General features: G+C 31.4%; 1 protein-coding gene across 7 annotated transcripts in view; it reads right to left on the bottom strand.

Moving 5' to 3' along the window:
- Positions 1 to 13,066, bottom strand: part of DOCK7 (dedicator of cytokinesis 7) — a gene marked incomplete at both ends in the record, with an annotated part of 152,880 nt that overhangs the window by 4,313 nt on the left and 135,501 nt on the right. For 5 of the 7 annotated variants that reach the window (XM_084242692.1, XM_084242693.1, XM_084242696.1 and 2 more), the window contains 7 exons: positions 1,793 to 1,899; positions 3,063 to 3,206; positions 3,538 to 3,774; positions 3,882 to 3,971; positions 5,484 to 5,609; positions 11,127 to 11,141; positions 12,619 to 12,750. In XM_084242692.1, coding sequence (XP_084098818.1) covers positions 1,793 to 1,899; positions 3,063 to 3,206; positions 3,538 to 3,774; positions 3,882 to 3,971; positions 5,484 to 5,609; positions 11,127 to 11,141; positions 12,619 to 12,750 — 851 coding nt within the window. Of the gene's footprint in view, positions 1 to 1,792; positions 1,900 to 3,062; positions 3,207 to 3,537; positions 3,775 to 3,881; positions 3,972 to 5,483; positions 5,619 to 11,126; positions 11,142 to 12,618; positions 12,751 to 13,066 lie in introns of all 7 variants that reach the window. The other 2 variants (XM_084242694.1, XM_084242698.1) reach the window with 1 other exon arrangement.

The following is a 13,066-nucleotide window of genomic DNA, read 5'->3' as shown; positions in this document are numbered from 1 at the left end:
TCAGGCAAATACACCCACATGCAAATTCTACTGAACAGTCCTCAGGACAGATAATGCTAATATAATGAAATTATTCCAAAGTATATAAGAAAATAATCCATAGTAGGAGAAGAAAAGAACTATTCTTGAGAAGAGTTTCCAACTCATTCTTCAAGGTTGGAGGAACTATAGCTACTTCAATTTGAGAATTACATAGTATCAAATGGAATAATATGAGACAACAAAAAGAAAAGGACAATAGGAAAGACTCTGTACAGGCAAATGATGGACAGGCAAATACTAGCACAAAAAGACTTAGATTTGGAAAGTTTTATGCAATCTCGTAACCACAAAACAAAATCCGAGCACAGGCACAAAAGCAGAAAAAAAGAATCTGAGATAATCACCATGGAATACCACTCTAATGAAAAGGCAAAAAGAAACACAAGCAAAAAAGGAAAAATAGAAATAAAGAACCAGAAAACAAAAGAAAAAATGACATTAGAGAAGATCTCATATATCAATAGTTACCCTGAAAGTAAGTGGGCTGAACTCACCAATCAAAAGACTGGCTGGATGAATGAAAAAACAAAACAAAACAAAACAAAACCAGGACCCAATTATATGCTGTTTACAAAAAACACCTATTAGTTCTAAAGAAAGAAAGTACAAGGGGTAAGGTATATCAGGCAATAATCACAGGAGATAAGCAGGAGCAGTTACTCATATCAGATAAAATAAGACTCAGCCAAACAGTATACACCTTTGTTTTCTACATGAAGATAAAGTGGTCAATTCACTAAGAAGAGATAACAGACATTAATATATAAGCACTCAAATGAGAGCAACTAACTACATAAAACAAATATGATGATACCTAAAGGGAAAAATTGACAGCAACACAATAACAAGAGAACTTTGCATCCCATTTACATAACTGGCCAGACCATTAAGTGAGAATATTAACACGAAATATGGCTTTAAATGACATATTAGACTACAATGAACTTTACACACACACACACACACACACACAATCCCATTCAAAAAAACTACACATTCTTCTCAAGTGCACACGCAAGTCTCAAAGATAGACTATGTTGGAATACACAACTCTTAACGAATTCGTTATCCTTTCTGATCACAATACCGTGACACTAGAAGCCAACCAGAAAAGATAAAGCTGGAGAAATAAAAAATATGCAGAGACTAAACAACATGTTACTTAATAACTATTGGGTCAATGAAGAAATCAAAGGAGAAATTAAAAAATTAACTTGGAGACAAATGAAGATGCAAGTTATCAGAACTTACAGCTTGAAGTAAAAGAAGTTTATAGCAAATGGAGACCAACATCAAGAAACAAAAATCTCAATCTAACTTTACACTTATAGGAACTAGAAAAAGAAAAACAAAAGAAACAAATTAGAAGGAATAAAATAAAAATCAAAGTTGAAATAAATGAAATAAAAAGAGAGTACAAAAGAGTTGGCTCTTTGAAAAGATAAATAACAATTGACAACTTAGTGTTTTAGTTAGAAACACTAAGAAAAAAAAGAAAACTAATAAATACAATAAAAAAGTGAAAGGTAAAGTTACAACAGATATCAGAGAAATATAAAGACTTGGGACTACTATGACTATCAAAGCACCAATATATTAGACAATCTAGAAGAAATGGACAAGTTCCTAGACCCCAGTTCTTGTATGCATAAATAAATAAAAAATCTTAAAAAAAAAAAAGACCCTTATCTCATACTGTAATACTGGACATTATCAACTGGAAGGTGTTTATGTAAGAAGTCTTGAGTACCTTTTAGTAAAATCTTTGAAGCAAAGTCGCAGTTTATTATGATGTCTGAAGAGTTTTGGGTCACTGGGTATTTCAGATAGGAAAACCTGGGCAACTTCCAAAGGCCCCTGTAAAATGAAAAATAAAACAAGCAGTGTTTTTGTCTTCTCTAAAATCACAGAAATCTGCCCAAATGATTTTTTCTTAACACCAAGATGGCTATATTTTAGCTTGATATATACATGTCTATGCCTGTATTAAAACTCTTTAGAGACAGAATTTAGCAATGCTTTTTAGTTTTTCCTAATGCCAAATCTAAATTCTTGCCACGATTACTAAATTAACTTATTAGTTCATGTTTCAAAGAAAAAGAGCAGGAGTTCAAAGACTATTATATTCATTAATGCACTTTGCCTTGCATTTTTTATGTTCTTCAATTTATCTTAGATGTAAAAGTTGTCAGGCTACTTACTGACAATCAGTTGTCAATCCACTGATTATAAGACTTGATTTCCTAAAACAGCTTCCCTCAGTATTCCAATTGTATTCCTAACACTGTAAGTTAAAGAAGATGATCTTTTGTGAGTCAGTTACATCATATGGAGATAAAACCTCCAAAAGATCTTTTTAGGGGCAAAGGTCTTAAGTGTTTACTTCAGTTTTGGCAGGATATTTTTTGGCTTTATTCTTTAACCTAAAAAACAGGTATGATACATTACATGAAATTTTACTTGACGCCTTTCTGAATTTTCCCTTATCTAAGAATATTCATCAGCAAGAGAATCTGAATGAATAAATTGTAAGGCGATAATGGGTATGGTTACAAAATAATATCTTGTGTACATATATTATTAAATTTTCAAAATGATCACACATTACTTATCTACTCCTCACAATTAACTGCGAAGGAGGTATGGAGAAAATGATGTCAGGGAGTATTTAAGAGAGCAGGCATTCATTCACATGCAGGTATGTCACTCCCGAAATAAGCCCTCCTTTTTAGAGCTCATTCTTTTAAAGGAAAGTCCATTTTAAGTCAATTAATTCCTTCTTAAGGCAATATCAGTAGAAAAAACATAGGTAGGCATGAAAACCTTAACAACTGAGATTATACTAAACATTTTTCAGTTTAACCTTTATTTACACTTTTAATGTCTTTTGCAGTCACTTCTAACATACATCTCTTCTCTCGATTTGGCACTCATTTGTGTTCTTTGCAAAATAAAATAATGCAATCCTTCTGAATTCCATTTAATGCTTAAATCACATAGTACTAGCAAAAAGCACTAACCTGATTCACTGTCGTGCCTACAGACCCCTGAAGTACCATCTGAAGCATTTTTGGATCTGCTGGATCCTGATGTGTTGCAAATGCCAACTCTTGTGTCTTTTTCTGCATATCTTCAATAGCAACTTCAATTGGTGTTAAGATGATCTGGATAAAATAGCATCTATTAGGTCAGTGTGCTGATAAAAACTCTATCATGAGTTTCACATGTTATCAATTAAAATAAGGAAAAACTAGAGACCAACTGTGAACTGTGATCTCACAACAAAATTCCAAACTGGATACCTGAATGGGAGGAAAAAAACCTTTAATGCATAAGCTGAAGGTGAACTAGGGAATTAGATAAGAAGCCAAGAGTTAATAACTCAGAAGTGGATAAAGATCTAGTATGCTACCACATGAGAGATGGCACATAAAGCTACATCACATTGTTCTCACATTTCTTTCGCTAATTCTGTTTCCCCATTTGTGGTCTTACCTCTTCTTTGTGAGTGACATTGACTCTTGTCTTAATATAAGGAAAGGCATGAGAAGTTGTTAGAATGGTCTTCCGCTTGAATTGCTCATGAAGTTCCCCATGGGCACGACCATCTAAAGTGAAGGGTGTACAGTACATGAAACGGCGAAGATTATAATTTTTGTCAAAATATGTGATTCTGTCCTTCATCTCGTATGTGTCAAAGTATGGTTCCACGTACGTAATCTGAATATAAGCCTGAGAAAGGAAAGTTTTTTCACTATTAAATCATCATTTGGTATTTCTCCAACAAAATTACATTCCAAAGATATGCCTAAGCATCTTCACAGTCTAATCAGCCATACCTTGTTAGGGTCTAATTTACATTTGTCTACAGGATTAGAATCCTTGATAACTTCAACCACATCCTCTCCAAATCTTTCTCCATAAAACCCCTACAATAAAAGAAAGAAAAGAAAATCTTTTAGATGACGTTAACAACAGTACAGAATGGAGTAGTCCTCTCAGGGAGACTTTTGAACAAAATTAAAAGTTAGTACAATCTTGTATTACCATATTAATAATAACAAAATAATAGCTTAGGTTCACAAAAAAATATATTTACCCTATCAAATTACCATATTCTCAGTCCATTCATTATTATTCATTATTAATAATTATTCAATTATTCCTTCTATCTACTCACTTTAAATAACACAAAATAGAAGTAGCAACAATTTTACCCAATAAGAACACAGGAGTCTATTAAGTGGCCCTCAAGAAAAACAAGATGGGAACAGAAAGCAGACGAAACTTATTATCTTTGACACAAAGGATCTGTTATTGTGTTTGATGTGGCCTGGCCTGATTTCTTACAGATATGGGTCAAAGAATAAGCATTCATTTTTATGAATTATTTAATGTAATATACCAGATTTTCAAATGTAAAGTATTAACCTGCTCAAGTTTTATATAGGTTTAGATTATGAAAAGGCAACCCTAGACAGCCCTATGAAAAGAAACATAGATAATCTATGGAATTATTCAAAAGGAAAAATTAAATCTGAATCTTCAAAGGAGATTACCTCCCTTCTTCCCCAAAGATAATTTTTGTAATTGAATAAACTTGGGGAATACTGTCTCAATATTTCCCAAGACTTACCTAGCTTTGAATAGCAAAAAGTCACAGTTTAACTCAATTTGTGGAAGTTGAGTCTAGTGAAAATCACCAATAGGTATATAACATTTATGAAGTTAACATCAACTGAGAATAAAACAAGCCTAGAGCACTGATTCTCAAACTCTTACGTGAATATAAATTGTCTAGGGATCTTGTTAAAATTAAGGTTTTGATTCAGAACCTCTGGTTTATGGCCTGATTCTACATTTCAAACAAGCTCCCAGGTGATACCAATGCTTCTGGTCATGGACTACACTTTGACAAGAACAGAGAAAGGTTGGACAGATTAACTATAGTAGAAAGATTGGTTAGCTCATAAACATGAAAATAATCTACTGCAAAAATCAGAATCTATAAAAGAATTATCAGAAGTGTTTTTAAAGTGTGATTTCAAACTTTTAAGTTCTAAAGATGTCTCACTGGGAATCAGGTAAGGCAAAAAGATATGCATTTGAGTCAAAGATTTCTTGAAGCCTTTGTTCCATCATTAGTTGTTACTTATTTCCCCTTATACCTTTTCTTACAAATTGTGGATAATACTGTATATTTTTTTGTAGGTCAAAATAATTTTGAATATTATAGGGATTTCTAAAATATGTGTAAAAATAGAGCCTCAAAAATAGAGCCTGTTACCATAAAAGATTTCAAAGACACAAAAGAGTATTATTGTACCTATCAAAAAACTTTAAACAAGTATATTTGGCAGGATCTGGTTTATTAAATGAAACTATTGGTCATAGAAAATACAAACTAAAGATGACATTTTATTAAACACCACAGCATTCACCTCCAATCTGTGAGAAATCTCTGCAAGTTTGGTTATTGCAGGTTCCTTGTAAACAAATTCTTGTTCATCCAAATCCCCGAACTTGGTTCCATAAAAACCAACACGAAAATAGGTGCCAAACATCCGCTTACCATCCTAGGTTTAGGAAAATGAAGAAACTTTAATACAAAGTTTTTTTGCTCTTCACATTGTGTTTAGATTTCTATAATGTAAATTCCCAATACACTGCAAAATGTTTTAATTCAAAATCATTATTTCTCAAATGAAAACAGAAAGAAAATAAGTCTTTATTGCTTCTAATAAATAACATTATGCAATTAGGGCTTTACTAAGTGACTTACTCATATAGGATTTATGTTTTCAAGGTTTGTGCCAAGTGACTATTTTATATTAGTCTATATTTTTTTTTGAGTCCATACAACCAACAAATTAACTTATATCCTTTATTGCAAGAAAAGATGCTTAGCATAACATGAACTGTTTTCATTGTCTTGAATTAGAGAATGCTAATTAAAATTAAATTTAAAATAACACATTTTTAGTTAAAATTAGTCTTTATATAATCTCCTTACATATATTAAACAAGATCATAGAAGTTAGGGGCAAAGCATAGCACCTGGCATAAGCAAATAATCAGTAAAAATCAAAATGACTCAGAAGCACTGAAACAAATAAGTATCCCTATGGCAATAAATATATTTTTGATATAAAATATAAACTAAAAAGTAACTAGAAATGGAAAAGGAAAATAATTTATGAATGAAAGATGAAAAGAAAAAAATTGAGATAAGTTGTTTACTCTTAAATCCCCAAACCACACATTCATTTCAAATATAACATACACCAAGGTCAATTCAACTCTTACACAAAACATTTGAAACAAATTCCTTAAATACAGATAAAATACTTGGAAGCTTCCTATTCAAGTTTTACAGTTTAAATACAATCGAAATTCTTACAATTTAAAATGACAAATATCAAAATATCATTATTTTGACTGCATTCCTGTAAGAGTTTCAAACTTATAACACTATCCAAATCTTCAATATTTTCTTAAATACTAGTTTTTCAATGTCACCTTTTAATGTGTGGTATCAAAGAAACAGAAACAATACTGTTGATGTGATCTGATCAGTGAAGGGAAAGAAGGCTCTCTGATTCCCTGCATCTGGATTTGAATTCTATGAACACAGCTTAAAACTAGACTACTTATTGAGCAGGCATTTAAAATTCTTTTATTTACTTTCTCATACTAACATTAAGTCCTAGGGAAAAAACTGAATGCTTATAACATGTTAGTCAGTGTCACCTCAGCATAGGAAAATTAATACAAATTAGACTTGGCTCTTTCAGAGAGTAAAAACTATATTCAAATAATTACAATAGAAAGCACTATGTGCTGTAATAAAAACTGGTATCAAGAAAGATTAATCCTGTTGGAGTCAGGTCACAAACGAGGTGACACAGTTACTGTTTTAGGACTCAAAAGAATAGCTCAATGGATGAAGGGGAAGAGGAAAGAATATTTTAGCAGAGTGAGAATAAAAGAGGAACATATAAATTCATGAGATACAATGTGAGGGAAACCATTCATCCATTCCTCTATTAAGTGCCTACTCTGTGTCAGAAATCTGCTAAAAGACAATTAATGATAAATCAGTGAATAAAAGAAACAAAGATGGTGGTCAGACTAGGTCTTACCATGAAGGAGACATCTGGGCAAAGATGTGAAGAAGGTCTAAGTTACTCATGTGGCTCTGTGTGGGGTATATATTCCAGGCAAAGGTAAGAGTCAATGCAAAGGTACTATGGCCAGACCTACCTACTGTGTTGGAAGAACAGGAAGGTAGCTAGTCTGACTGAAGTAGAGTGAACAAAGGGAAGAATGGAGGTGATAAGATGAGAGGTTTAACAATAAAGGCTTTGCTGGAATTGAAAAGGAATGTGTGAATGTGTTTGTTACTAGAGTGGAGGAAGTAGGAGAGAAAGGCAGGCTAAGAGTTTCAGTAAACTTACTTTCAACTTAAGAGTTCTCTAGTATCAAACACTCACCACCCTATCAGGTTCATGAAAGCATAACCAAATAGCTTCATCTTTAGGAAAAACATCACTTCATCTTTATTTTTTCAGAAATAAAGAGTTTTGGACCACAGGCTCACACTTGTTTTTCCTTTGAATTTTTAAAAATCTACTTTAATATAATCTATTCTATGTATTTCTAGCACTATCTTTTCCTACTGTTATGAATTCTTTCTGAACTTTCCATCATCCTCAAGCTAACTTACTCTTTTTTTCAGCAGTTCTACTTACTGATTTGGGTGATGAAACCATGTCCCAGACAAGGAAATCTATCTACTTATCTATCCATGTGTCTAAATGGTTGAAATCTCTATGACAAATGTAAATATGTTCGAGTTTTATCTTCATGTAGCTAGAAACATTCTGCTGGACCAGTTGTATACTTCCATCATGACATCACCTATAAGGCTTCTTTTATCCTCACCCAGTTTTTTTCCACTCTACGTTCTGCAAGGTAACTGATTTCCATATGGGCATACTAGTATGTCAGTTATATTAGTTTTTCTTCTATTTGTTTTATTCCCCTTTTAAAGAACACATATACTTTCATCTGTTTACTTTTATCAGGCACAGATCTCAACTTGGGAACAAAACACTGCTTAGATTTTATTAACCAAATTGTGTTGTTTTCAAGCAATAGCATTGATAATAATGATGATCATGATGATAATACAGTAAAAATAATAACCTCCAATTTTTTTTGAGTAACTGCTATGTACTAAACACTTAGTGCCATTATCTTCACCCTTGTTTTATAGATGAGTAAAAGTAATTTGCCCAAGGTCACACTATTAGTAGTGGTGGTGTTAGGAGTTAAATTCTAATATATCTGACTAAGGTCCAAGCTCTTAATTAAGTCATATAATCCACATTCTATACACTGTATACAAACATTAGGACTTAAGTATGACCCCTGAACCATTGTCCATTTCTATGTTTTCTTTCATTATTACTGCAAATTTTCTTCAGTGACCGAACAGAGCTTAGCTTAATAAAACTATATCCATCTTCTCTAGCCTTTCTTACATTATGAGAAAAACCTACCAAGGAAGTGATATTCTCCTTAAACAAATATGTTGAATCATTTAAAAAACAAAAAGAAAGAAAGAAAAGGAGTGTCAGGTGACTATGTTATCAATATTTAAGGATTGATATTTTTGGAAAATCTAAGATTGCACTGATGTATTTTTGAATACAAATCGATCACCATAAATGAATAAATGTACCTTTTAAAACTGAAATATACATACACAAAATATAAGGCAGCTATAACAATTTCCATACAAAAATTCAGCATCTTTCTAAAAATAATTAAAAATGCAATCTAAAGAAATTATTAAAACACATTTTATTTCTTATTACTTCAAGAAAAACTAATGGGCTTCGGAAAAGAGGGAATAAAGGTGAACACTAAACTACCATTAAGGTTTAGTGAAACTGAAACTGGCAGAGCAGATAATGGACACTATGATTTATAAAGGGTTCATGATTTGTTCTTTCGTATGGTAAATACATCACAAATTTCTAAGCATTGAGTTTTACAGTTTCTTTTACACACACACAAACACCATACATACCCGTAAAAAGCTTTGCCAACTACAAAAATTTGTACCAAATCAAGAACCATAATGAAACATGAAACACATTGGTAATTATGTAAGCTCAGAAGTGCTTTCCTATAAATAAAGGACTAAGTTATCAACTCATGGAGTCTTTCTACAATGTAAAAATTATCTTACTAGATTTCAGTCCAGTGAGAGTTCTTTGAGAATACTAGGAAATTTGCTAGGAAATATAGCTTTCAGAAAAAATAAAATTATTAAAGTTTTCCCAGAGTCAAAAAGAAAAATATTCACAAGATAGGAACTTACCACAATAGACAATAGTAAAAGTAGGGAGTAGGGTCAGCAACCAGGGGCAAGAGAGAAGAGAAAACAGAAAGCATTTTAATTAGGGAAATTTCAAAACAAATAAGCAGCAAATGGTAGCAAACACATTTTGTAAATGCAAGCATCCATTTAAGTTTTACATGGGAAAGCAAAAACAAACGTGCAACAATTTTAGAAGCTACAAGACTAAAGGTCCAGTGAAAGGCAGTGACAAGAATATAAACAAGAAAATAAAGTCTGTGCGACTTGTACCATGCAATCAACATGATGACAGAATGATATTAATATCATAACCAGTGAAAATTATACCTTTCAGGGGTCGATTTAGCATCAGAGTGATAATAAACTGCTCAGAGGTTTTAATATATCTTCTTTTATGTCTACTTTTTGGCTAAGTCCTTTTCATGTTAGGAAATCCATAAGGAGTTTATCACTCACAGATAATCATAGCAAGTCTCTTTATATATGTCTTAACTGAGTCAGACATAAAGAAACAAAGGATTCTATACTAGGTATTAATAAGGTCATACACATAGAATATGGAGAATTAATGTAGATATGAAAAGTACTTGTTTCCTCTGAAGAAAAGCAAATGGTGGGAAATAACTCAGAAAAGGAAGAAAATGCAGTCCCAAAACAAATGTTGTGATACAAAACCTAACAGAGAAAACCTAAGCTGTTTAATAAACATAAACCTGATTACAAAGTGATAGGCAAAGCAGACCACTTAACAAATATACCTAGCTTTAAATAAAAATCTGATTAATACTTTGCTTTACCTAATTAAAGTAAATTAGGGCACAATTTATAAAATTCTTTGTTTTACAGAAAGATTTGAACAATTACAATCACATCTTCCTGGCATTTTTCAAGTAAGGTTTGGTCTATATATAACTCTTCACAAACCTAACTACTACATAAAAGAAGCATGTTTAGTTTTCATTAAAATACTACTTATCCAACACTGTCAGAATGAGGGCAAGTTAAATTTCAAGTTCTCTCAATCTCCTTATCACTCCAAGAAAGTTTAAATGACAAAAGTGAATTTCTTTCCTCAGTAGTGCTTACATTCAAGGTCAAGTGATTCAATATCAAATTAACACATCCTTCCATCAATTCTAACATATAGCAGTTTTTTATGCTGACATTTTAGTATCTCTATAGTTATCTTTCAACTGATAGAATGTTGTGATTTAATATATAGGATTTTTTTCTTTATAAAGCATATTAAATAATAGCATATCTTGCAATTGATGGCATCTTAGATGAATACAGTATTTATTTTCTATTTACACCTCTGAGCAATAACACATAAATCGACCTCTGTAAAATGAGGTGAAACAATATGGTTAAAAAAAGAAATCTGTGTGTAAATGCTGATGAAAGGAAATGTTTCAAAGGATAAAAACAAACTAAAGTGATGACAAAGTGGCTCATTTACCAAAGAATCTCATTAGTGTAACATACAGATTTCCATGCACTGCCTATGACCTCTAATAATAAATTTCTTAAAGTAACTTACAGTATTTTAACAAAATTTCTTTGGTTAATGAATTCAGTTGATAGCAGATAGCAACAGAATGCCCACAGCTAGCACATGTGGGCAAAGCATTGGCATAAGAAATCTGATTAAATCAATCTATTAGTGTCTTTAACTAACTAAAACATTACCTACCTCCCAGCCAGTACTCTGTATAATAAAAAGTAAAAAAGGGCAAGTCATAAAAAAAATGTTTAAAAAGAACAAAAAGAAAAAAAAAAAGGACACCAGGATATTTTAAACATATTCTTTCACTAAAAATGTGATAATTTTATATTTTGTCTGTTTAAAACCCAGCAGGTAAAATTTCACCTTTCAAAAATGTTAATAAGTGGAAGTACAAATCTTGAGCAAGAGCGAGTTGTTTGTTCCTTTTGTTTAGATAAATTAGATCCCTAACTAAAGTAAACTACATTTTACTGAACTACCCAGGGCAAATTAGAATATAAATTGCAAGTCCGCTCAAATGTCTTTGATACAAATGGATAAACATTTCTTGAAAACTATTAGCTCTAAATATTCCAGACCTTAAATGTATACTTTGCAATTTATAGTTATAGAAGCTGGGATGAGGTTCTTTTGACAGAATGTGTAAAACTGATTATAAAAAAGACCCACCTGTTGTGAATGTGAATCCTAATAAAACTTTTGCAGTTTCAATATTTTAGTATGTAATAAAATTCTGGCTTAACAGAATAGGAGCCCCAATTTAAGACTTAAACTGTTTCAGATGATATCAATTCATCTCAAATAGCTTACTACATGGCAAGAAAGAACAGATCAAGTTGATAAGACAATATTGTAGGACTACTATGAATACAAAAGTGGACAATCAGTACTCTCTCTCCTTAGATGATGGCAGTAACACAAAATGGCACAGGAAGAGAAAGAGAAAAGTAGAGAAGGAGGAGTCTCTACAGGAGATTTCAGAGCATTTCAATGTTGCTAAGATTTTTAGTTCAGGGAAATCAACTGCTAGTAATCTACTTCATTTTAAAACCTAGTTTAATTTGATTTTAATTTTTCTGATAATATATGGAATTCATGGACTACAAAAAATTACTGAATTCATACTATAATTAAGTTAAATATAAGACAATCATTTTATTCATTACTCTGGAAAAATTGTTATTTTCAAATTACAAATATATCAAAACAAGACTGAAGGAAACATCTTGAAAAAACAGTAAAAGTTCAGTTGAAATTAAAAGTATTAGTCCATTTTTAAAAAGTATTAGTTCATTAAACTTTCACATCAGTCAATAAAAAACTAACATAAATAACTTTTTTGGCAGCAAAGGAAAGAAAAAATCAGGTTCATAATTATGACCCATGATAATGTCATTCAGAAAACAATTTTTTAAAATTGGCATCTAGTAATAACTTTAAAAAAGTGAAGAAAACAAGGAAAAGTTATGTAGAAAATTTATGATGATTATACTCTACTTCAGATAAATTCTTCTTTTGTTAATGAGTCTTGCTTTGACCATGAGTTTGACACTGTTCATTTGTAGCCTGATTAAAACAGTCATTTCATGGGATTTAGTCTGGTATCAGTACAAAGCAACACTAATGCTTTTAAACAATTTTCTCCATTCACACTGAAGCTAGAAATTGTAATCATTACCTGATGAACAATTTTGCTGAATGCTTCTTGAAGTTTACCATGAATTGCAGATAGTTTCTTTGCATCCCGATTGGCTTCATGAATAGGAATAAGTACTTTGTAAACCTCATTAACTGCTTCATACATGCCAGCCTGTAAGAAAAATGTTATAAGCTATTGTTTTCCTTTACATCAATAAGTAAATAATTATGATTGTGAATTCACAATATTTCTAAAGCATATCACTGAAGCTTTTCCCATGGGACATAAAAACAAACACTACTAATTTTTTTAACATTTATTTATATATATTTAATATAATTGTTCAAAACTACTTATTTTTTATTTTACTAGGGCCTAATAAAAGAATTTTGCACAATATATTGTCTCCAGCAGATAGATGTGTCTGTGTGTCATTTAAAATACACACATATATATATGCATATTTATAATTCTTTAATTTGAATTA

Source organism: Talpa europaea (genome assembly GCF_964194135.1).
Source record: "Talpa europaea genome assembly, chromosome: 9".
Taxonomy (NCBI): domain Eukaryota; kingdom Metazoa; phylum Chordata; class Mammalia; order Eulipotyphla; family Talpidae; genus Talpa; species Talpa europaea.
The sequence above is the reverse complement of the archived record's forward strand: the minus strand, read 5'-3'. Positions and strand labels throughout refer to the sequence as shown.